The 24,248-nt window shown below is 33.4% G+C and overlaps 1 protein-coding gene across 1 annotated transcript; it reads right to left on the reverse strand.

Annotated features, from left to right (window-relative positions):
• Window positions 1–5,110: 5,110 nt before the first annotated feature.
• Window positions 5,111–23,651, reverse strand: LOC123684235. Its single transcript, XM_045623412.1, has 3 exons — window positions 23,226–23,651; window positions 7,828–8,027; window positions 5,111–5,328 (listed from the first exon to the last, which is right to left on the reverse strand). Exons 1-3 carry the CDS (start codon window positions 23,302–23,304, stop codon window positions 5,278–5,280), a joined length of 330 nt encoding a protein of 109 aa, XP_045479368.1. The 5' UTR covers window positions 23,305–23,651; the 3' UTR covers window positions 5,111–5,277.
• Between the last annotated feature and the right edge of the window lie 597 nt (window positions 23,652–24,248).

Below are 24,248 nucleotides of genomic sequence, written 5' to 3' on the forward strand. Positions count from 1 at the left end.
GTTGTTATGTTCTCAGTGTACATGAGAAGAAGGAAAGGTCCAAGATCATTGCCCTGCGGAACACCCGATTGAGTGACGAAAGATGAGGAAAAAAAATTTCGAACTTTAACCTTCTGGGAACGGCCATCCAAAAATGACATAAACCACTCAAGCAAATAACCTGTGATGCCAAATGCTAACAGCTTCCTCCGCAAAATAACATGATTGACCTAATTATACTAATAGGTCTATAGTTGCACACATTCGTTTTAATACCAGACTTGAACAATGGCTTCACTATGCTACATTTCAAAATTGAAGGGAATATGCCCGATATGTTGAACAATAACTGAAGCGGAAGAGCAAGGGATGAAGAACAGTTCCTAAGGAAGAAGGAGGAAATCTCGTCAGGTCCAGGACCTTTTCGGGTATCCAAAGACTCTAGCCGACCCAAAACCTCCTCAACAGAGAAGGACAAAATATTTTCACAAAAATCAACGGGCGCTGGCACCTACCGATCATGAATTGTTACATAAGTGGATTTAAAATATTCGGCAAAAAGCTCTGCAATATGATGGTCGATACCAGCACTATGACCATCTAAGTGCATAATAAGCGGTAGGTCATTAATGCCTTTTTTTTAGAATTTGTGAAATTCCAAAACGATCTTATAGTCTTCCTCAAAGAACCTTCCACGCTGGAAATATACTCTGCATAACATGTGGCCGCTCTAGCAGTACTCTCTGATCTTAATTTACTAAATGTGAAGTAGTCCTCACAATGTTTGTGCTCCTTATATTGTCGGTGGGCATTTTTCTTCTGGAAAATGAGGCTCTTTAAATCCGAAGAGAACCAAGGAGGAAAGGTCGACTTCCCAATGCGGATCTTGAGTACAAACTCCTCTATGGCCCCCATGACCACTTCATAAAAAACATCGATTAGGTCGTCCACTTGTATGGAATCACCCAGAATTTCAGCCCAGTTCAAACCTGAAAAGTATAATATCTGGGAATAACACTAGACAGCCAACTTCTTTGGAGGAAACACATTGAGGTTACGGCTAACAAAGCAACAAAGGCCTTGATGGCGTGCAGACCTTTAGCTGGTAAGACTAAAGATGTAACCCAAAAATACTGCGATGGAGGTACGTTATGATTGTGAGGCCGATAATAACTTATGGGGCAATAGTTTGGTATGCTAGAGCCGAGGCTAGAGCAAATCAGAACAGCACGAGGAAAGCCCTTGATGCAATACAAAGGTTAGCCTGTGTTTGTATCACTGGAGCTATGAGAACGTGCACAACTAGGGCAGTGGAGATCATCACAGATCTCACACCTTTTCTTCTAGTGATAGAGAGAGTGGCCTATGAGGCCACTCTAAGACTATCTAGGGAAGGTCTGGCAATGAGGGAATTAGGAATAAGAGAGCCTGGTCCTCCTTGACTAATTATATTATATACCATATATACCATAGAACCTTCCCAGATGATAAAAAATTAGCATCTACAATCCCATAATTTAAAATATTGCTAGCCTTCCATAGAATTTGCCCAAAATGATCTCAGGATCAACAAAACTTTAATTTAAGGGAAGAAATAATATAAATATGGCTATATTCAAGCGTGCCGTAATCTAGTCATAAATATATCTGTTGAGCGTCAGTATTTTCAAAGGTGCCGCATTCAGATCTAAATATTAGGGTCGAGCTTCAACATGTGTTTATTACCCCTATTTCAACGAGTATTTTGCGCTTCATCAAACTTGTCGGTATTTCTTCGACAAACGTTACCATCTATTTTTGAATGAAGTGCGGCTTCTTTTTATTTCATACAATTTTATAAGGTTCGGTTTTTTAGATCTTTAGGAGTTATCTCTTTATAGTCTTTATATGTACCTATATAAATATCAATGGTTTCAATAAAAATGAGTAAATATACAGGGTGTTTATGATTAGGTGCGAAAAAATTAGGGGGAGATTCGTTTTCAAATAATAGGCTGGGTCTTTCAAATAAACTTTTTTTGAGCACTCTCCCGCTTAGTGGGAAAAGTAGTTTTTTATTTGTGAAAAGTTAATAAATGTTTTTTTTTTTTGTTACATTCATTTTATATTTGTACCAGTTCTCAATGAAAATATCGTTTTGACATCATTTTTCTCTTGAAAACCAAAAAAACTTACAAAAATAAAGTTGAGCTGACATTTCATGCGAGCGAGAAGGCATTCGAAAAATTTGTTGGTGGTGTTTCTCTAATATTCCAAGGGGTAGAAAAAGCCACTCTCCGAACTTATTTCGCGATAATTTTTCTTTATTCATATTTTACAATGAGTAAATTAATTTTGGATATACTAATCCATTCTTAACAAATAAGATCTCTTGTAATTTTTTGCTTTTATTCACAGTTTTCGAAAAAAAAAACATCAACAAATAATAAGTCTGAGTTGTGGAGGTTGGAATTATTTTCGACCTCAAATTTATCCAATAGGGGGATCTCAAAACGATATTTTTATCGAAAAATGGTACAAATATAAAATGAATGAAACAAAAATAAACAACAATCATAAACTTTTCACAAATTGAAAACTACTTTTCGGGAGCCATCTTAAGGGGGCTGCAGCTAAGGAGATGGAGGCGCAAAAAAAAGTTTATCTTAAAGTTTTATCTTAAAACTTCAACGAAAGTATATGACTCAAATTATGAATAAAAAAATACTATAAGAAAATATAACGGGTGAAAAAAAAAATCTTCGAAAATGGGGGGCGCTGTCTAACATATTGCCACAGGCGCAATTGTACCTAGATACGGCTCTGGCTCTGCCAATGCTAATTGGCATGGTATCCTGGGCAATTTTTGGGGCGGTCTTGGATGAGTACAAGGTTACGATTTTGTTGAGATTTGAGGAGGAAATAAGTATCGCTGAGGGTCTCTTATTGAGAAGGATTTAGAACTCAAACGTCGTTCGCGAAACCGGACTAAGAGTAAAACAATTTCTTCTGAAGATCACAGTAATTTTTAACAAGGTCGAGTCAAATAGTAAAGGAAAGTTAGTAGATCAGAGAGTTTAATAAATTTTCAGTATTTTACGAAAGAAGGAATTGTTTTCGCTCTGAGGAAGGAACTAGGCAGAAATGGAAAAACAAGGATTTATTTTTTTGGATAAAGTTTTTAAAATTTGTTCTGGTATGAATTAGATTAGCTTGGAGTGCGCGAATAGGAAGTGGAGTTATTAAAAAATAAAAAGGATATACACGTCTCGTGTGATAAAGTTAAAGATTTAAAACTAGGTATAGGAAGGGCCTATTAACTTACCTAGCACCGCGGGATAAGGGCAACTTAACAATTTTTTGGCAATTTAATTTGAATTTTTTTATTTGAGAAAATTAATACTTTTTCGATGAAGATAAGTTTATTTGAGTAGTCCTGATTCTCCCAAATTCAAAGTTGAGTAGACAATTTTGGTTATTTTTTTTGAATAATAGATTCTTTGAGACATTTTCTTTTCAATCATAAAGTTTTTGGCCGTTGAGTCAAATATATATATAAATTTTGTGGATATTGTAATTTTGGATATTTTTTATTTATTTTTTGCTTTATTATATTGGATTTTAAAATTTTAATCGATTTTAATTAATACAGATATCTAATCCTGTCCCTGTAAAGAAAGTCAAATAAAAAGACCTGTCCATAGAAGCGACGGGCCGAATTCACAAATAACACCTTTGTGAAGTTATATAATTATTCATTCTCCGAGACCTCTGGAAAGCCGCTCTTCCAGGGGTTGAAAGAACATCTCAACCGGAGATAAGTGAACGTTGGTCAACATTCTCTGACCAACCCGTTCATTACACTAATACAAAATACAACTTCAATAGCACACGCATGATCAGGTATTAACACAAATTCGACCTTATGTACAGTGCATCCCATTTTGGGTGAGACAGCCAGGTTTCTCGCTTGTTATTTAAGATAGAGCCTTGCGGTTTTCACGTTCCTGTCCTACTTTTTCGTGAAACTCAAGTTGGTCTAATCAGATTTTGCATAACTGTTTCCGTTCGAGAGATACAGGGTGATTTTGGAAATTGATACTTTTCGGACCCCTTCTTTATCTCCGAAGTTATTAGAAATAATGCTGAGGTAAAAACTACGTCTGAATCAGAATTCTGCGTAGAATCCAGTGGCGTACTCAATATTTTTTTTCGGGGTATGGTTTTGAAGATTCAACACAAACTTATGTTTTTTTTTAATGGAACACCATAAGAATCATTACTTCGTTGAATTCGTTATTTTTTTCCCTTCAAAATGATATATGACACTATGTAGGTAGGATGTTCAGAAATGTTAAAAAAACACTAAAACATCAAATAATGATGATTTTTTGTTAATGGGCAATGGATTTCCCATAGAAAAGAAGGATCAATAATGATAACAATAATTTATAGTGATGTAAGCTAGATCACATTGGTTTTTTCCCTCCAATGCCTACTTGATAAAACAATGCTCCCAAATGCATAGTAGCCATTATAACAACAAGGATGTTTGTGTCATCAATGACCTACTACTTTTAAAAATCGAAAGTAATAATCCTCTTATTGAAACATAGAAAATTAATGGCCCATTTACAAAAAATCATCATTATTTGACGTTTTAGTGTTTTTTTAACATTTCTGAACATCCTACCAACATAGTATCATATATCATTTTGAAGGGAAAAAAATAACGAATTCAACGAAGTAATGATATATAGGGTGTTCCATTAAAAAAAATATAGGTTTGTGTTGAATCTTCAAAACCATACCCCGAAAAAAAATATTGAGTACGCCACTGGATTCTACGCAGAATTCTGATTCAGACGTAGTTTTCAGCTCAGCATTATTTCTAATAATTTCGGAGATAAATGAGGGGTCCGAAAAGTATCAATTTCGAAAATCACCCTGTATCTTTTGAACGGAAACAGTTATGCAGAATCTGATTAGACCAACTTGAGTTTCACGAAAAAGTAGGACAGGAACGTGAAAACCGCAAGGCCCTATCTTAAATAACAAGCGAGAAACCTGGCTGTCTCACCCAAAATGGGATGCACTGTACAGTAAGAGAGCATTCGTTCATTGGTTTTTTACATAGACCAATTGCAGCAAGTAGTATTAACTCTTTAATTATTTGCAAATCAATCATATAAATAATATATTATATATAAACATTTTATTTTATGGATTTTTCGATAGTCATTAAATTTTAAAATATATAAGTGTTTTAATAAATATATTTCCCGCATTATGATGTTTTTTGTCGATGATGACTGAACTTCAGATCTCGTTCTGACCATCTTCGTAATGTTGAGAACTCCGGGAAGAGATCTAAAACAATAAATTGTTATTATGGTTTATAAATTGTATATATGTTACGAGGGCTACTATTTATGTGCTGAGAATTGGCAACACTGATATTTCCAGGTGAAATCTGATACTGACATCGTAAAATTTGAAATTTTTTGTGTTATACCTAAGTACTCATAACGTTTTGAAGTACGAGCACAATTTTTGTTGATTACAGTAAATTGAAAATTTCATCTCTGCCAAAATATGGATTTAACTCGTGAAAATTTTCGAGCTATGAAAATTATGACTTTCGACGTGGTCTAACTTAAAAAAAATGAATCTATCAACTAAATTCAACTTTTGGCGATGAAGCAGCATTAACATGGAGACACTGTATATCGCTTGTACATTGATTTCAAACGTGGACGTAGTTCGCTCACGCAAGAAGTTGAAGAAGGTCGTCCAAAATACGTCGTTGAAAATATTGATGCTATGCGAAAACTAATTGGAGAAGATCGACATGTGACATATCAGAAAATCGAGAGATGTTTAAGCATTAGTATTACTAGCATACATAAGATTTCGCGCGAACATTTGTGTGTTCGGTAGCTCTGTGCAAGTTGGATTCCACATTTGTTGAATGCCGCTCAAAAAATTTCTCGTGTCGATTGGTGCCGTAAAATGATTTCGAAATACCTACGACTGTGGTGCATCCAAAGCGGTGTCGAGTCGTGGATTTATGCATACGAGCCAGAAAGTAAAGGCCAGTCGTCAGTTTGAGTGTTTCAATTTGTTTGCCTGAAGTTTTCGGTAAATAGAGAGAAACACACCCAAAACGACTAATCATCTTGCATCATGACAATGCGAGCTCATCACACATCAAATGCAACGAATGAGTATCTGGACACACAAAAATCGAATCAATGGATCATCCGCCTCTTACAGCCCTGACTCGGCGCCGAATAACTTCTTTTTCTTCCCAGAAATTAAAAATATATTTCGTGGACAACGATTTTCATCGCCTGAAGATTAGGTTGAGGCCCTCAAAACGCATGTTTTCGAACCACCATCTTCTGATTGGAAAAAATGTTTCGAATGATAGTTCCATCGTATGCAAAAGTGTATAGATATTAAAGGCAATTATTTATAAAGCAATAAAAATATTTTGCATCAAAATCGCTTGTTTATTTTTTGTATTCTCAATACATAAATAGTAACTTCCGTATAGTATAAGATCTCAGAATTAGAAAAATGGATATGTCACTATTTTGAGACGTACTCTTGTATATTGTTTTCAAATGAAAATCTTCAATTTAGTAATTTTTTTCAACGTGTGATGTTTATTCATATCTACATGATGCCCCTGTATAAACTTAGAATATAGATAGAAGGAACGTAAAGTAAACATTTGTTCTCGATCCCGAATACAAGAGAGATGAAAGTTTAATGTCGCCAATCACAATCGAGCTAGCCGATTGTGTGTGCTAGCCATAGGCGTGAAGACTCCTGATTTGATTGTTGAATGCTTCATCAGGAATCTTTTTTTCATAACTTCACAATAGCTAAAACATTAAACTGAGAAAAACATTGACCCTTTTGAAACACGAAATTTGTATGACTAAATCACATTGTAAACTATTTTTGAGCATGAATTGATAATTTCGAAATTAATCAAATTATGTTACGCTACTGCTTTAGTGTCCCGTCAGACGAGGAGTGATGAATGTTGGCATCAAAACAAATGCATCAGTTACAAGGTGATTTCCGCTCTTTTAAATAATGTTCTAAGATCTTCCGGATACATTTGATCTTGGACTGACCAATATGGCAATTCAGAATATAATCAAAGACTAAGTATAGTCTGTGATATAATCTCATAGATTAATGAAGAATAAATAATCTTCGAAGACTAGAAGCTAGGTTATTTCAACGCGTAACGATGGGGTTATTGGGGGACATAACTGTTAGTTATGTATTAAAAATGTTATATTTGCTAACGCCATTTAGATGTGAGACTAAGATATGTTTCTATGAACATAGACACAGGATAAATACTCTGTGGTCGTTCTGTGATTTGTGCAGTTAATAAAATGGCGGTTTGAGCGTTAGCAGACTTGAAAGTTCATGTTGTTTTATTCCCAATCCTAAACTAAAATATTCAATATCCACCGTTTTCCTACAATAACTGGTTATGAAGTAAGTACCGAAGCAGTTTTTAGCATTCAAATTTACCCAATATCCTTCGCACTGCACTGGTCTCATTCCGTCTGTCAGTGGCGTACGCTTCGCTCTGTTAAGAGTAATGAATATGGCCATCTGTATGACAAAATGACTGTTCGATCTTGAAATAGAGATATATTCGAAATGGAAATCAAATGAAATGAACAACCTACTCCTAACTCGAATTTCTGAGTGTCTCCATCCTTACAAGTATTCTAGTGGAAAATTCCGATACAAGAAAAATTCGATGAAAATAATTATGAAAAGCGACTGCTTTGAACTACGCTAAATTTTATAAGAATTCTATTAGCAAATTACCCATTGTTTGAAGAATCGTGATAGTTGCTGATATTGGAGGGGGTTCAATTTTAGTTTGACGTAGGGTTTGTCACTGATAAATCTCGATCCAATCAAAATTTCTCCTTGCTCTTGTGTTGGATCCAGTATTGGAAGTAGTTCTTTATGGCCCCTCTTTCCCATACCACCATAGCAGGAGTGGCCAAAATTTGCGCAACCTCCTGAAAAAAGTAAATTCTAATTCAACTAATGATTTTGTTTAGTTATATTTTTATATAAAGTCATATTGTAGTTAGCATATTTTTTCAAATTAGTTACCTAATTATTAATTAATCAATTATAAAAAAGAGGCAGTGGCGTAGGGCTTGCGAATTCGTTACACTATTATAATGTACTAGAATGTGGTATGAAATAAAAAACTTCTTACATTTTTCAAGAAGAATAATCGTGGAATGAAATCGTTCCTCATATATTTTGAATGCCATTCTGAGGAATGAACATTCTGATTGGAGAATTGAAAAGAAAAATAATCACAAGAGGCAATAAAATTCGGCAACGTTTAAAAAAGCGAACGCCCTATGAGTGCGTGTAATTTTTTTAGGGGCAATAACTCGTGAACAGCACTATGAGAGGGGATTACGCCCAAGAGCGTAGAAATAGCGGGGGTACTGGGGGTAATAACCGCCCAAGAATTTCAAAATATAAAATTTCAGAAATCTCGCAAAGACGAAGAATGAGAATTTCTCCATAAAATGAATCAATAATAATTATTTTACTTTCCTTCGAAGTCGACACTTCAGTAAAAAATCGGAACCCTTTAAGGTTTACGAGTTCATTATCGCTTTCAAGATGAGTACTTTTATTGCACTACGAGCTCGCCTTTGTCCGAGGTTTATTATTTTCTTTTATCTATCCGTTTTCTCGGCATCGTCCCTTATTTGCCATCTGTGATTTTTGAATTCGTCATAGCTATACACTTACCCGTTGTTTTCAGTTTTTTGTATCATTCTCGTCACAAAATTCCAATACTGTAGTTATCAAAGAACTGAAATGAGTAATTCGCATCGAAAAATTGGCTTGGCTGTGTTGCAAAAATTTATTGTGTTGCATTCAAATTGCAATCTATTCGTGAAGACATTAGTTTTGAATTGACTATATCTACAGGGTGTTTCTAAATTGGAGGTACAAATGAAAATGACATATTTCTCGGATCATTTCAAGAAAAAAAGTATTATATCATGTGTCCGCAAACGCTTTGTTTTCGAGATACAGGTGTTTTTCTCTAATAGCTCTTTCCCTTCACAAGACATTTAACTTGAATTGGCATAGATATATTCCAATTCAAAGTTTTCATCATGTGATATCCTAATTTTGAATGCAAATCTATAGGGTGAATATTTCTGGAAGTGTAAAAGCTTCTTTCCTCCAGAATTATTTTTTTGTGAACCACTGGTAGTTTAGAAAAATTCAAAAAAAAACTCTGGTTCAGTACTACACTTTTTGGTTTGTTGTAGTTTTGTCGTATCTGCAATTGATTTCGAGAAAAAATTCAAACAGCTCTCTATAATAATCCTCAGGAAAATCCAAATTACTATAAATATCAAGTTTGGTAGCTGTGATACATAAATTAATTAGAAGTTTTGGTACTTATCTACCAACTCTGTAGCGAAGATTAATAAAGAATCGATAAACTGGGTTCAGCATCACAAAGAAGTAAGAGTACAAGAAACACCCTGTATCTCGAAAACAAAGCATTTGCAGGCTCATGTTTATGGGCCATTTTATTTTTGAAATTATCCAAGAAATCTCTCATTTTCCTTCGTAACTCCAATTAAACACCCAGTACAAGATGAGAACAATCGAATTGGTAATAAAAAAAAAAATATTTCGAGTAATTTGGTTCAACTAATAACTTCGTTATCAAACCTTTTTTTCTCCCATTATAGATATGAGTAAACAAAATGGGTAAAAGAATAACGGTCTTTTCAGTCTGGGTTCCCGGCCACTCGGGAATCAGAGGGAATGAGGAGGCCAACACACTTGCCAGAAAAAAAGCACAAACTCCTTTCATCGGCCCGGAACCTTTCTGTGGTGTAGACAAATGCACCTACAAGAAAGAGTTCCAGGAAAAAGAGGTAACCGAAAGAGAAAACTCTGGCGGAATCTTCCTGGCCTGGATCACTCCAAAAAGTTTCTTCGAAACTTAGACTCTACAAGATCCAAGAAGTATCTGGATCTTAGTAAGAATATGCTACACCTCCTCAATGGATTCCTCACAGGGCATTGCCGCCTTAGGAAACACCTCATGAGAATGGGTCTTACAGAAAATGACGAGTGCAGATTCTGTGGGGAGGAGGAAGAAACTCCGGATCACCTGGTGACGGAATGCCCCGCCATCGCTAACCAACGCAAAACCTGCCTTGGACACGAAACTTATAGAAGTGAGGAATTAGCCTCCTTGAAGCCATCCCAGATATTGGAGTTCATCAGAACTCTGGAACTGGAAGGCGATCTGTAGATCACGTTATGGAGAGAATAGCTCTGATGGGGGGCACAATAGACCATTAGATCGCAGTGAAACCTAACCTCCTTAATTAAATCTAATCTAAATGAGTAAACAATGTCATCAAAAAACTTTTTTCGATTACCCCCCAAGAAAAAAAGATCTACGCTCTTGAATTCACGACAAATAGCTCTTAAAAATTGAAAGTCGACTTCAAATCAAAGTTCATGTCCATTATGTCCATTTCACTGTTAAGACATTTGAAAGATAAACATAATCTTAATCCTCCATCAACGCAATTGCTGTAGCAATTAATTTCAGTTCACTCGACATCAAATTGTTTCGTATGTGTCAAACACAACAAGCCATTCGTATTAATTCTGGTAACCTTTTATGTTCACAGAAAATTCTATCCGGCTTCTACAATTCCTAATCTGATGAGTGTGAACAAGCGTGGATGGAAATCAAATTACCGAGAGCGATAATGTTCGTTTGGGACTCCAAGGGAGATTCAGATTGCTATTAATCAGATGGCGCCACAGGGGTTATGTAGTTACGCCAAGAAGTAAATCAACAGTCGTTACAATCTGGACTAATGTTGTGTTGATCCATACTGTTGTTTTACATGGCGATAGATTAATATTCGATTGTCCGAATAAATTGGCCTTTCTCTGAACTTTCGGTGGAAAAACTATCGAAAAAACCTAGAGCCGGTCAATTTTGTTAATGAGCAAAATCCGACTAGGGATTCCAAATATCGTTCTAATTAGAACTGTGATTGCGGGAATTTGGAAAGTTTTCTTCTTACAAATATTAATTTTAAAAACTTGCCGACGTTTCGGAGACAAATTTCTCCTTTTTCAAGGCTGTGGGGACAAAAAGTGAAAATTAATGTCATTGGAAATTGAGAGCCATGACAAAGCACCAACCTTATTTTATTTGAAGATGAAATTTTGTAGAAATTGTTGAAAATAAAACATGTAGAAAGTGAAAATTAGCATTCGCCAGATATATCATGGATGCTAATAGTACCTAACAGTATCGTTTTAATGATAATTTCAAAACCACGAATTCGATGGAGATGATTATTTTGCATTTGATGTGAAATAAATAATAAAATGAATAATTTTCATTGAATCATTATATTGGAAATATACAACACATATTATTTCAGTAAAAAAAATATTCTATCGAATTGATATTTTGCCAGGTACCTATACAGCATATTCCTATATTGGAGGTACAAAAATATGTCTAGTCATTTTGAAAAAAAATATATATATATAAACATGGGACCGCAAACGCTTCGTTTTCGCGATACATGTTGTTAAAGGTTGATTTTTTCAAGTTTTTTCCTCATAGCATCTGCACTTCGCAAGATACATATTCTACTGAAATTTGGCACAGTTGTTTCAATTCAAAGTTTACATCAAGTCATATGATAATTTCGATTTCAAATCTAAAGGATGACATTTCTTCTGGAGAAGTGCACGCTTTTTTCCTCCAGAACTTTTTGATGGAACACTGGTAGTTTTCAAAATGACTCAGTAAGCTTTGATCTAGCACTCAACTTTTGATTCCTTGTAGTTTTATCCTATCTGCTACCGATTTCGAGAAAAAATATTTCGAAACTATTCTCTAGAAAATCCAAAGTATCATAAAAATCCAGTTGGGAAGCCCTGATGAGTAAATTAATTATTAGTTTTGGTGCTTATTTTCCCGAATTGTAGCAATAATTCAAGATACAATAAACACGTATACAGAGTGTTAGTTTTACTTAAAAACTGACTATTTATTGCTCTGAAACCGGTCGAGATATGGAAATGAAATTCCGTGGGTTTCAAGAGGTAGTTATTACGCATTTTCTGACATGCAATTAAGAATTTTATGTTCATCATTGGTGCGCATACGGGTAATGATCTCAATTTTTTCAAGATAAAAATGGTACGCCACTGAGATATTTCAAGCTAACAATCATTTAGAATTATTCGTTCAATTCGTGACAAAAAATCTCTCCTGCCTTTTTTTCGTATGAGGCACCGTTTTTGTGCGACAAAATAAAACATTTTAAAGCGTATTTTTTATTTTTTTGGTACATTGTCCAGTAGGGTTGTTGTCGCAAATTGGAATTCAAAAATGATTTTCAGTTTGAAATATCCTAATGGCTTACTATTTTTTCTCTGAAAAATTGTAATAATAAATGAATGTTCACTTTTTAATAAAAACTTTAGCACCCTGTATTTCGGAATACGAAGCATTTTGGAACAAAAGTTATATAGCAAAACTGTCATTATTTTTCATGCAGAACCACTCCTTGAAGTTTGTCGCACTTATTTACTAACACCCCGTATAATTACAAAATTAGCAGTAGGACTTTTTCTTCTCAAAATTAACCAAGGAATCTTTCATTTTCATTTAAACTTCCAACAACCAGTTCCGTGCAAATTTATATTTTCAGAACAAATGGAAATTCAATGAGAACATCAAGAAAAAACTGATTATTCAATAAATCTGACTGGGCTGAAATTTAACGCATTCGGCAATTTGTTGAACATTCGTGTTAATTTTCCTTTAATAAATAAGCCTTAAAATTTCCCAGTTCACGTTTTGAACTCCAAATGACGAGGCAAAAAAAAACATCCATCCACTGTCCGAGTTTTTCTCACAAACTATCCGATGCAAAATAATAATAATAATAATAAAGGTCATTATTGAGAAAAACTTAGAAACACATTGAAAACACTATTGGGGGCGAGATTTAGCCCGCATAACTTATGTAGACAATATATATAATAAATAATAAATTTAAGGGTATAACTTACAGAATCATATTTACGTAGACAGTGTATCAATCTCAGACAAGAATTCTGTAGTATTTGAATCCTATTTTCATCGAAAGCAGTTAAGCAGGGACTGTAAACAGCATCACAATTCACATTAGTTCATATATGACAGTATACCGTAGACTCACACAGCAGAATTTTACTGGATTTACTCAGAATACCTTTAAATTGATATAAATACCTCAAACTTGCATAAGCTCTCAATAAGCAGTTGGATATATACCGCAGGGCCCCTGCAAGGGACATCAACGCCCGCGTGCGGAACATATTTTGGCGCCCTTTAAAGGGGGGAGGTGGAGAAAAGCACTGCTGGATAATCGGAATTTTTTTTTGAGTTTTATTGAGAATTTAGTGTAGAATGGTTGAAAATCTATCAGCAACCTTCATTGCCTTAAGAACTTTATGGTGTTAGTTGTAACATAATACATTCCAAATGAAATTCAAAATTCAAGCTGTATTCTTCTATAAATTATTCATAAAAGCATAAACATTTAATTAGAATCAATCCAGAAATTGAATGGATGTTTTTCTAGATTTGGCTGCTTCAAATTTTTTTATATTATCAATCAATTTTATCGAGTATCTCTTGCTCTATATCTAAGATTGCCAATCCAGAAAATTTTTCTTATGACATGGTAGCCTTCAAATCAATTAGTTTTTAATTATTTTTAATTTAGTGAATGATCACTCACCAGAAGCAACAGACACAAGTAAAGTGAGAAGGATTCTTGAGACAATACTAAGATTCGGTAGAGAAGAAGTTAGATTATTTTCAAAAATATATTGTAGAATTTCAAGAGGATTCAAGAGGCTATTTCGTACCTATTGCGACGTTCGGAAACTTGTATAAATTACAAGAAAGAAGTTTGGAAAAAAAATTGTTGATAAAATTTGAAAGAATCTTTTTCGAAAACCTTTGGTCCATCGGTTCTTCATGCGGTCTATAAGAGGTTTTGGCGCCCTTTTAGAGTGGCGCCCGCGTGCGGTGCACGCGTTGCATGCGCGGTTGCGGGGGCCCTGTATATACCTACTGAAACGCATATCGGTATCGACCGTTAGACCCAAATTTCTTGTAAAATCCAGAAAACTGATTTTGTTGCCATCCATGATAACATCCTGGTTAAAAATCTCCAAGAACCGTATCATTTCTACAACCAAAAAGTTGACACACTGATTTATTTGCGTTCAAACGAAGACAAAAATTTCACACATATTATTAAGATCATAATTTAGGGCTACTACAGCCTGTAATGACTCGCACGGCTAAAACGACAAATTAAGTCAATTAATCGTCTGCATAAAAAAAAAGTTACCGAAATACATACAGAATAAATAATAAAAAGAAGTGGTCTTAATATAGACCCTTGTGGAACCCAATCCGAAAAACGAGGACAAATTGTTTATATTCTATAATTTATCCCCCTATCTCTAGGATATAATTTTTGATTTCAAAGGCTGGAAATCAAGGAATCAAATTGAAGTCATTAGCCGAAAACTTGATGACATAATTATCATCAACTATATTCTCCATACAAGGTTTGATATTCCGTTGTTTTATGGGATAAAATGATGAACACTGATGAATTTCCCATTTCCGCATGAACAAGATGCATTGTGTATGGGAAAGAGCCCAAAAACCTAACCACTAACGAACAAGTCTGAATATCCATAACAAATTTCATCAAAATCGGTCATGTAGAACGCGAAATATTGAGTTTGGAGTATTTCCTGTTTTCGTAAGAGCAACCCTGGAAATTTCCCTTTGCGCATGTTCAATGTGGCCCTTCCATGTGTAAAAACATAAAGAAACATCTATAGCCCAAGCATTTCTAAACAAAATTCCATTAAAATCGAATATGAATAGAAAAAGTTAAGGCTATGACTAGGATTTAGTGCTACACAAACTGACAGACACAGAATCAAAGTTAATCAGGATGGATTGAAATGTATCGTGCGAGGAGTGAATCGGTAAATGAGAATCACAAAAAAGAGCAAAGAAAAAACTACCATTGGTAGATTCGGAAGCAAATGTTGAGCGAAATAATTCTACACCTGAGCATCCGCCAATTTGCAATGTTGGTAAATTATTTGGTGGTTCAATTCTATCAGGAAAAAAAACGACTTGAAGGTGTGCGAAATGATTCCTTTGATTTTGATAATTTGAAAACGAAATTCATATACATGGTGAGCCAATAGTGCTCAATTGGTCGGTAACTTTTGGAAATATTAGGCTAGGAGAATGATTCAAATATTGACGGAATTGACAGTACCAGGCGCATAAGCTTAGATTATTTTTGACTCTAAATGCTGGTCCGAACGGGGTGAAACACGATACCACTCTGTTTTTTTAAAAGAGATTGCCCAATTTTTATATCATACTCATAATCTCTATGAAATTCCGTTTTTGAAATACTCCACCACTTGTCATTATTTAACTGTGGACAAATTCCATGGATATTAATGTTTAAAAGATCATTTCTTCGAAACCTTCGAAATAACTCTACGATTTTTTTATTCCTCCAAAAGTTTTCAAGTCTTCTGCAAATTCGATTATCTCCCTACAGGTGGTCCGAAAGCCTCTAAAACTTTTCAAAAATGACCTTTAAATAATGTCATTAATCCCATTTCTTTCAAGTCTTTTCCATCTGAAAATATGCAATCATTTTTCGAACTTCTTAAGAAAATTCAGAATGTTTCTTTTTTTTTTACGCGGTCTCCTTTTCATTTCCTCAAAATTAATGGCTCCAAATATTTAGATGATTTCTTTGATTTGGCTTATCTTTAATTGAAATTTTTAGGAGGTATTAAGTAGAGTTAAGTGATCTTATCCCTTTGAAACTGTGGCTTAACTAGAGGGGGGTTATCCCACTTCGAAAAATCAAAATATTTAAACTTTTTATTAAATTTCACTTACAATTTTTTTCATTTCTTCTAATCAATGGAGAGGTGGGGCGGTTATGTCCCCAATTGTTACATGCTAATGTGCATGAAAAGTATACTACCAGACCCCGAATAAAATACATGAAATGAGAGGCATTTTGAAAACTATTCATTTTAGGCACAACATGTCTCATCAAAAAATGTCACTAGGGTATCCGACAGGCAAAAAAAAACCAGGCCATGCCATTTAAATGAACGGGCTTATTGAAATTTTTTAAAGGTCATTTTTAAAAAATTGTGGTGTCTTTTGGGCCACCTGTAGAATGATAGGTAAATTTGCAGAACACTTGAAAATTTTTCGGAATTCAATAAAAAAAATTGTACGATTATCTCGAAGGTTTTCAAGATACGATCTTCAGTTTAAACCTTTATATCCATAAAATTTTTCGAAAAAAAAGGCCTACGTCAAAAAGTACTACAGATAAATGAGGGTGTATTTCGAAGTAAGTATTTTATGGAGATTATGAGTATGATATAAAAATTGGGCATTCTCTCTTAAAAAACAAAGTGGTGTCTCGTTTCACCACTTTCAGACCAGCCTGTATGTCAAAAAATAATTTAAGCTTATGCGTTGGGTACTATCTATTCCGTCAAAATTTGAATTATTCTCCTAGACCAGGCACCAGCCTAATTGAAAAACTGCCACCTGTTAAATTTTCAGAATTTTCATATGTTGTAGAATATGACCTCCTGAACAAGAAAGTCTATGTCGCCTAATAAAGACGGTTATTATTATTATTATGTGTCCAACTCAATCCTATGAGTACTTTTCGAGATATAGGTTTCAAAATTGGAAAATGGAATTTCTTTAAAGTAACATTTCTCAAAGGAAAACATCTTAGGTAATAATTTTAGACTGGTTTTTGATAAAATTATTGTTAGTTACGGGGTGAGTCAAACATCGTTCAAAATGAAATTCGTTTAGTTCATAATTCATAATTGCATTTTTCATTTTTTTGTCATTACTCATTTCACTATTATAACATCAAGCAGTATTGGCTTTGCAATGACTAGTTTTTGAGATACATAAGGGATAATAATAATGTTTGACTCACGCCGTATCTCATAATATTTTTTATTAAAAACCAGTGTAAAGTTATCACCTTCTGGTTGAGCAATATTTGTCGCGCAAAAGTGTTTCATTCGAGATGTTTTCTTAGGAGAAATGTTACTTTGAAAAAATTCCATTTTCCAACTTCGACACCCTGTTTCTCGAAAACTAGTTGTAGGATTGAGTTGGACCCATATATTCTCTTGTTCAGAAGGTCATATTCTACAAAATCCGAAAAATTCAGACATTAATTTTTCCAAGAGTTATCGACCGATTGCGCACCCTGTAGAAACAGTAGAAAACTGATTGAAAGGAATTAGATTTTTCCAATTCTCTCTCTGCTCTGTTCTCCGACACCACTATATGTGGGCTGGTAAAATTGGATACTATAAAATGCGCAATAAAAAAGGGATTGATATGAAGATTAGAAATACAATGAAGTTTTGATCGAAATCGACTTTCTCCATATTGTTTTTCCTATTTAAAAGGTATCCTATTTCTGTTGATTCTCTACCTTTGTTGATCGATTGTATTTTTACTCGACCACGTAACCAAAACGTTCGTATAAATCCTTTTATAGCTTGTATCCGACACAGACTATAATCTGCGGATTTGATCTCAATTTTTTATTTTCAAACGGAATTATAAAGTGGGTACACCTGAAAAGATTGTGATTGCGTTTTCAGCATTTTCTAGATATTATCCTCATACGTTTTCAATTGGTACGTCCAGAATTGATTTTTTTTTGGGTTAGCTGTAGAATACGCTCGATGGCCTTTGAATAAGTCGTTTATTTCTGCTTTTCACTTGCTGAAGAGGTTTTTAACACTCGTACGTGTAGGTCAACAATGAAAACAAATTATTTTCGCTATCCCTTTTATGAAAGACTGCTGCTTTATTGTAATCACGTTTTATATCAGACAAAATACAGGGTGTCCCGGGAAGAATGTAACAAACGGATACCATGAATGAAGGTCATCATGGAGGACTCGCATCAAGAGGGATATACAGGGTGAAGTTCATCTTATGAGTGAAATTTCATAGTTCAATCACTCTTTAACTAATCGACCGAATAATTTAAAATTTTGTCACCCTTTACTATTGCCTTTTTTTAATATTTCTGAAATCGAATAAATCAGATCCGTTCTAGAAAAATTTTTGCCTTTTTCTATTTTCGTGACTTTTGGATCAAACTGTAGGTAAACATTACGATTTTTTTCGTTTTCGTTACACATAATTAATTCATAATAAAAATTGTAAATCTCTTCTTGACACCGTCTTAAAGGTTGATCAACAAACATTCCCTTCCGAGTGATTTTTTTTTAGTTCAATAACTCTTCAACTAATCTAACAAAATATTTGTCACCCTTTACTATCACCTTCCCCCAATATTTCTGAAATAGAATAAATCAGATCCGGACGAGGAAAATTTTAGACTTTTTCTATTTTCGTGAATATTGGATCACCCTGTACATTAATATCATGATTTTTTTTTCTTTTCAGTAGTCACAAAGAAATAATTCAGAATAGTAATTCTGAATCTCTGCTTGGCACCGTCATACAGGATGATCAATAAACATCCCCTACTGAAAGAAATTTCATACTTCAAAAAATCTTCAATTTATCGGTAGGATTATTTCGAAAACTGTAGTTTTTCACCCTTTATGATTGCCTTCCCTAAGTCATTCTCAATTTATTTGTTAAAACTCTCAATCCACAAACTGGATAAAAAATAGAACCAAAAACAGTAAATAAATTGAAAAAATTTGAACTTGAAAACAATTAATCAAAAACAAAATAAATAAAATATTTTCAGTTCAACAGGAATTGTTCAAAATGGTATTCCTTCATTTCAATACATTTTTGAACACGTTGATAAAAGTTTAACAAATTTCGCTATCGTATTCGATTCACATACAACAATATTTCTTTGCAGCAGTTGCTCCCTACTTTTAGTCTGTACCGCATAGACCTCCTCATAATAAATAATACAAGGATGTCAGATCACGTGATCGAGAAAACCAAGCCACATTTACACCTCTGCCAATCCATATGTTTTCAAAAGTCTCAGACAAATATTCGCGCACTTCATTTGGATAGTGCTCTGGAGCTCCTTCATGGTGCAACTACAATGTTTCAGTTGGAATGTTTTCTAACAAACCTGGCAAAGTATGTTTCGAAAAATTTTTATCTATTTCTCCTGTTTACCTATTTTCGAAAATAGAAGGACAAATCAGATGATTGTTGTAGCTACATCACCAAACATTTGTCGAGAATCTAACTCGGGAATTTTTATGAATCACTGATTCTGGATAATCCAGAACCCATACGTGAAAATTACGGGAATTGTTGATTCCATCCCTACTGAATGGCGAACTGCAAAATTCAAAATAATTTTTTCGATAGGTTCAAGATTTTTTGAACTATGAAATTTCACTCATAAGGAAATGTTAATTGATCATCCTGCATTATGGCGCCAAGCAGAGATTTAGAATTTTTATTATAAATCAATTATTTGTGGTTACGAAAACGAAAAAAAATCATATTGTTCAAGTACAGGGTGATACAATATTCATGTAAATAGAAAAAGTCAAAAATTTTCCTAGTCCGGATCTGATATATTCGATTTCAGAAATATTGAAGGAAGGCATTCGTGAAGGGTAAAAAAACTGCAATTTTCGAAATAATTCTACCGACAAATTCAAAATTTCTTGAACTAAGAAGTTTCTTTCAGAAGGAAATCTTTATTGATCAGGGTGATAATTTTAAATCTCTGTTTGGCACCGTCATACAGGGTGTATGACGGTGCCAAACAGAGATTTAAAATTATTGTTATGAATTGATTCTTTGTGTTTATTAAAACGAGAACAAATCATGATATTTACGTACAGGGTGATCCAATAATCACGAAAAAAAAAGTCAAAAATTTTCCTATCTGATTTATTTAATTTCTGATTCGGATCTGATTTATTTAATTTCAGAAATATTGTAGAAGACGATAGAAAAGGGTCTTCCATGATGACCTTCATTCATGGTATCCGTTTGTCGCATTTTTTTTTCGGGAAACCCTGTGTAAGACCAATTGAGGAAGAATATGATTTTCACTCCTTTTCTGAGGAAATACATTTTAACACTAAAAAGATGGAGATACCTGAGAATACTAACTTGAGTGGAAAGAAAAAATTGAGAATTTCACATTATGGTTCATTACTATAATAACACTTACAGCATAAAATATCTCTACCCTCGAAGAAAAAATAAAAAAATGTATTCATTACGAAATTAAGTTTCTGAGGAATGTTTTTTTTTATTCTGATTAAGTGATTTTTGCCTTCAAAATTCAATGATCAATGAATTCAATTGACCTAGGGGAATAAATGAGGTTTAGCAACCGGTTTTGTACCAATTTAGGTGAAAATCTAACCGATAGTGTAAAAGGTGTAGTGTTGTTTTTTTATAGCATTTGTTTTCTCTTTTGAATAAATGATGAATCTCTTAAGTTTATATTGAATAATTCGAAATAACCAGATAAAACCAAAAATAGTTCGGAATCATAATTTTCACGAAGTTGAATCTGTCAAACGAACCTTCCGATTAGAAATTAAATGAAATCTTCACAGAAAAGTTCGCTGAATGTTTTCCTTAGTTTTGTTCCGCTAATGGAGATAGGATTTATGAATCGCTCTATTCCGTTTCCCAGAAAAGTCGAGAAAACTATTGTGAGTTAATTTGTTTACTCTGTCGACATTAAAACTAATCGCTAAGTTTTCGCATTAGTAATTCTATTTTGGTAATTAACTGCAAAAATACAAAAACTTTGGGCCGGATGATTTTTTCATCCGATTTTAGTTCACCTGTTTATTATTACAAATATGCCACGAATTATTTAGCTATACAGGGTGTTTCCTAAACATGCGGCAAAAATTCAGGGGGTTGTTCCTTGGACTATTCTAAGAATATTTTGTCCTTTGATGATTTTTGAAAAACCTATTTGTTTCGAAGATATAGGGGAAACAAAATTTCAGATAATAACATTTTATTATGAAAAATTACATGAAAATTCAACTCAACCTACAAAAACTGTTGAAAATGACCACCTCTAGCCAGCATACAAGCATCCAATCTTCTCCTCATTGACTGCCGAATCCTTTCAAAAACACCAGGATCATTTCTTATTAAGTTACACCCAGCAATGATCCGATTTCGCAAGTCTTCCACATTTTCTACTGGAGTGGTATAAACTTATCAATTTTTAGTCAAAAAACTGGCCGTTTTTAGTAATTGGAATGTTGTTAAACAAATTTAAAAATAAATTGTACCTACTTAGTAAACACAGTGCGGTACGCATTTTTATTTAAACTATTATTAATTTTAAAAATATGAAAAATGTTGTTCGCCCTGTATCTTCGAAACAAAGAGGTTTTTCAAAAAATCATCCAAGGACAAAACATGCTTAAAATAGTCCAAGGAACAACCCCCTGAATTTTTGCCGCATGTTTAGGAAACACCCTGTATATATTATCGAGGAGTCGCTTAAGCAGTGAGAGAGTAATATTTCGAGATGATACTACTACTTTATCTACCACTAATTGATTACTTTAAGATTTTTGAAATGAACAACAATAAAATCAGTAAATAATAGAACAATAAATAAATTGCCGTCTCTATTTTGACCTTCAGTAAAAGCTGCATAAAAAATCATTAATCTCAATACATTCGCATAAACACATCAGTGACACTTATGACTTAATTAATCAGGTTTCTATGATATTATAAATGTTAGATTAAAATGTGACATTAAAATAAAAATGACATTATCCTATTTTTTCGTAGATATTCAATTCTCAATATTGAACTAGCGGTTTAGTGCAGAAAGTATTCTGAACCTTTCCCAATAAATCATTCAGTAAAATTAGTTCAGGAATTCCATACATTTTAATTTCAATGAGAAACAAATGCCTAGATTTGGTTAATTGGTCCTTTTCGATGTATGGGGTGATCAGGATGTAATTGATGCTTGAATTAGAGGTATATTCAACAAATAATTAGGTACAATTGATAAGCAGGATTTGATTGATCACAATAAACAACAAGAACCGTATAATAATCCGAAAAGTGAAAATTCCGATAAAGTTTTTCCGAAATTGATTTCATCTATACCTACATAATATAAATTTTAATATTCACTTATAATATTCACTTGAAACGTCAAGTGTTTGAACTTGAAATTAAGTTGGTACTTGAGAATGATAAGTAATACCTACCTATATGTTTTAACTATATGTACACAGTTTGATACAGAAAAGAATTTACAGAAAATCATAACTCTGAAAATGTTGGGGCTACTTATAGTTATTGAATACAATCAGCATGATTAAGACAATAGGCACTTGTTTCAAATTTCGTAGCTGTGTGTCGTAATTTTTTTTGAAGAATTGGTATATTTTTTAAAATTTGATTCCTTAATTGAATTAATGGATTATGCTAGGGCAAAGATGAGAAGTATGTTGAAGCAAACGATTTTTGTAGCAAAATTAATGCAAATAGCTTCAATGTTGCATCAATTAAGTACCATCATATCATTTTTCATTGTTGATTTCGTGATGTTGCTACAACTTCAGAAATTAGATATAAATAGTTTGTTTGTTCGTTTTCCAAAGATTTATTTTCCTAGCTCAAGAACTTGATCCATCAATTGAATAAAACAACTTTTAAAGAAAATTATATATCGGAAACTTAACAACATGAAATCATGAAATTCAAAGATATTTTTGAACTATGATACTAAATATGTAATGTTTTGTATCACAAAATTCTAGCTCAATGGTTTTGGAATTATAAATTTTTGAAAATTTCAACCAGATATTCATTCCATCAAACTCTTTCGAGAGTTAATTATTGGATAATGATCATTTGAGAAGAAACAGGAGAGACCGACCATATATATTTTTTTTATTTCAATGCAACTTTGAAATTTCTATAGCATTTTATATGGTAGATTTTTGAAAAATAAATACGATGAAATCAAAAATAAAACATAATTTGAATTCCAATATATATTCGAAATAAAATAAAAACTTACGTTTTCCTTCTGAAACTCCGAAGTTCAGTACCAAGAAAATGAAGAGAAAAGCAAGTAGATTATACCAACAACAACCCATGAAGAATCTGTTGATAGTAACAAGTTCGTAATTTGTGGTCAACTGCCTGAAGACCGCTAGCTTAGTTTCTATATGCAGGAAATTTTCAAATATTGTGGCAAGTTGTTAAGAAAGCACAACGCAAGCGCAAAAGCCACCATCTCATTGGCCACGAGAGAAAATTCAGAGATACGGTAGAACAAGATGAATAGTCCATTCGAAAAAATTATAAAATCATTAACTTGAAGTCAGGAGCTTTTGCGCGCTTGTTTAAATTCATTCTCATATTGTATGGATGAACCTTCAATCTGTTATTTTAATTTACAATATAATAATTGACTCTGATTCATATTTATAATTTTCAATGTGACATTTCATGAAAACATAGAATACATGACACTTTCAACACAAAGTCATTTATCTTCTTTTAATTATCTTTAAGAAACAAATAATCGTATGAAAATGATAAATTAATCTTGGAGGATTCGATATATGCCATTGACGCGGTGCTCCACATCGACAGGGATGGACTAATGTAGTAGTATTTTTTTTTTGTAGAGGGGGTTGAACTCGAATCTTTTTTAATTGCCTTCAACCTCCTATCCTATCTGCCTGAGTATTATCAGAATGTAGATTGAATTGTACCGATTTATGGCAAATAAATGTATTATTATTGTCTCTAGTTGGGAAAGAGATAGAAATCTTACTTTTTATAAAATTACCTTGAGCACTACGTAATAAAAATATTTTCGGTCACATAGAATGTTCAGATTTTCTTGTGCGAGTTAAAACTTTACCTTTTCAATGGAAAACTTATCATTTTTTACTATTTGGGTTTCTACATTTGAAATATAAGATGTAGGTACTGCATATCAATCTTCACTTCGAAAATATTGACGGTTTTCTAAATATTCAGCATTACATGATTTTTTCAATATAAGTTACTTGGAATATTATGATAATAA

The sequence above is a fragment of the Harmonia axyridis genome, chromosome 7, assembly GCF_914767665.1.
Source record: "Harmonia axyridis chromosome 7, icHarAxyr1.1, whole genome shotgun sequence".
Classification (NCBI taxonomy): Eukaryota; Metazoa; Arthropoda; class Insecta; order Coleoptera; family Coccinellidae; genus Harmonia; species Harmonia axyridis.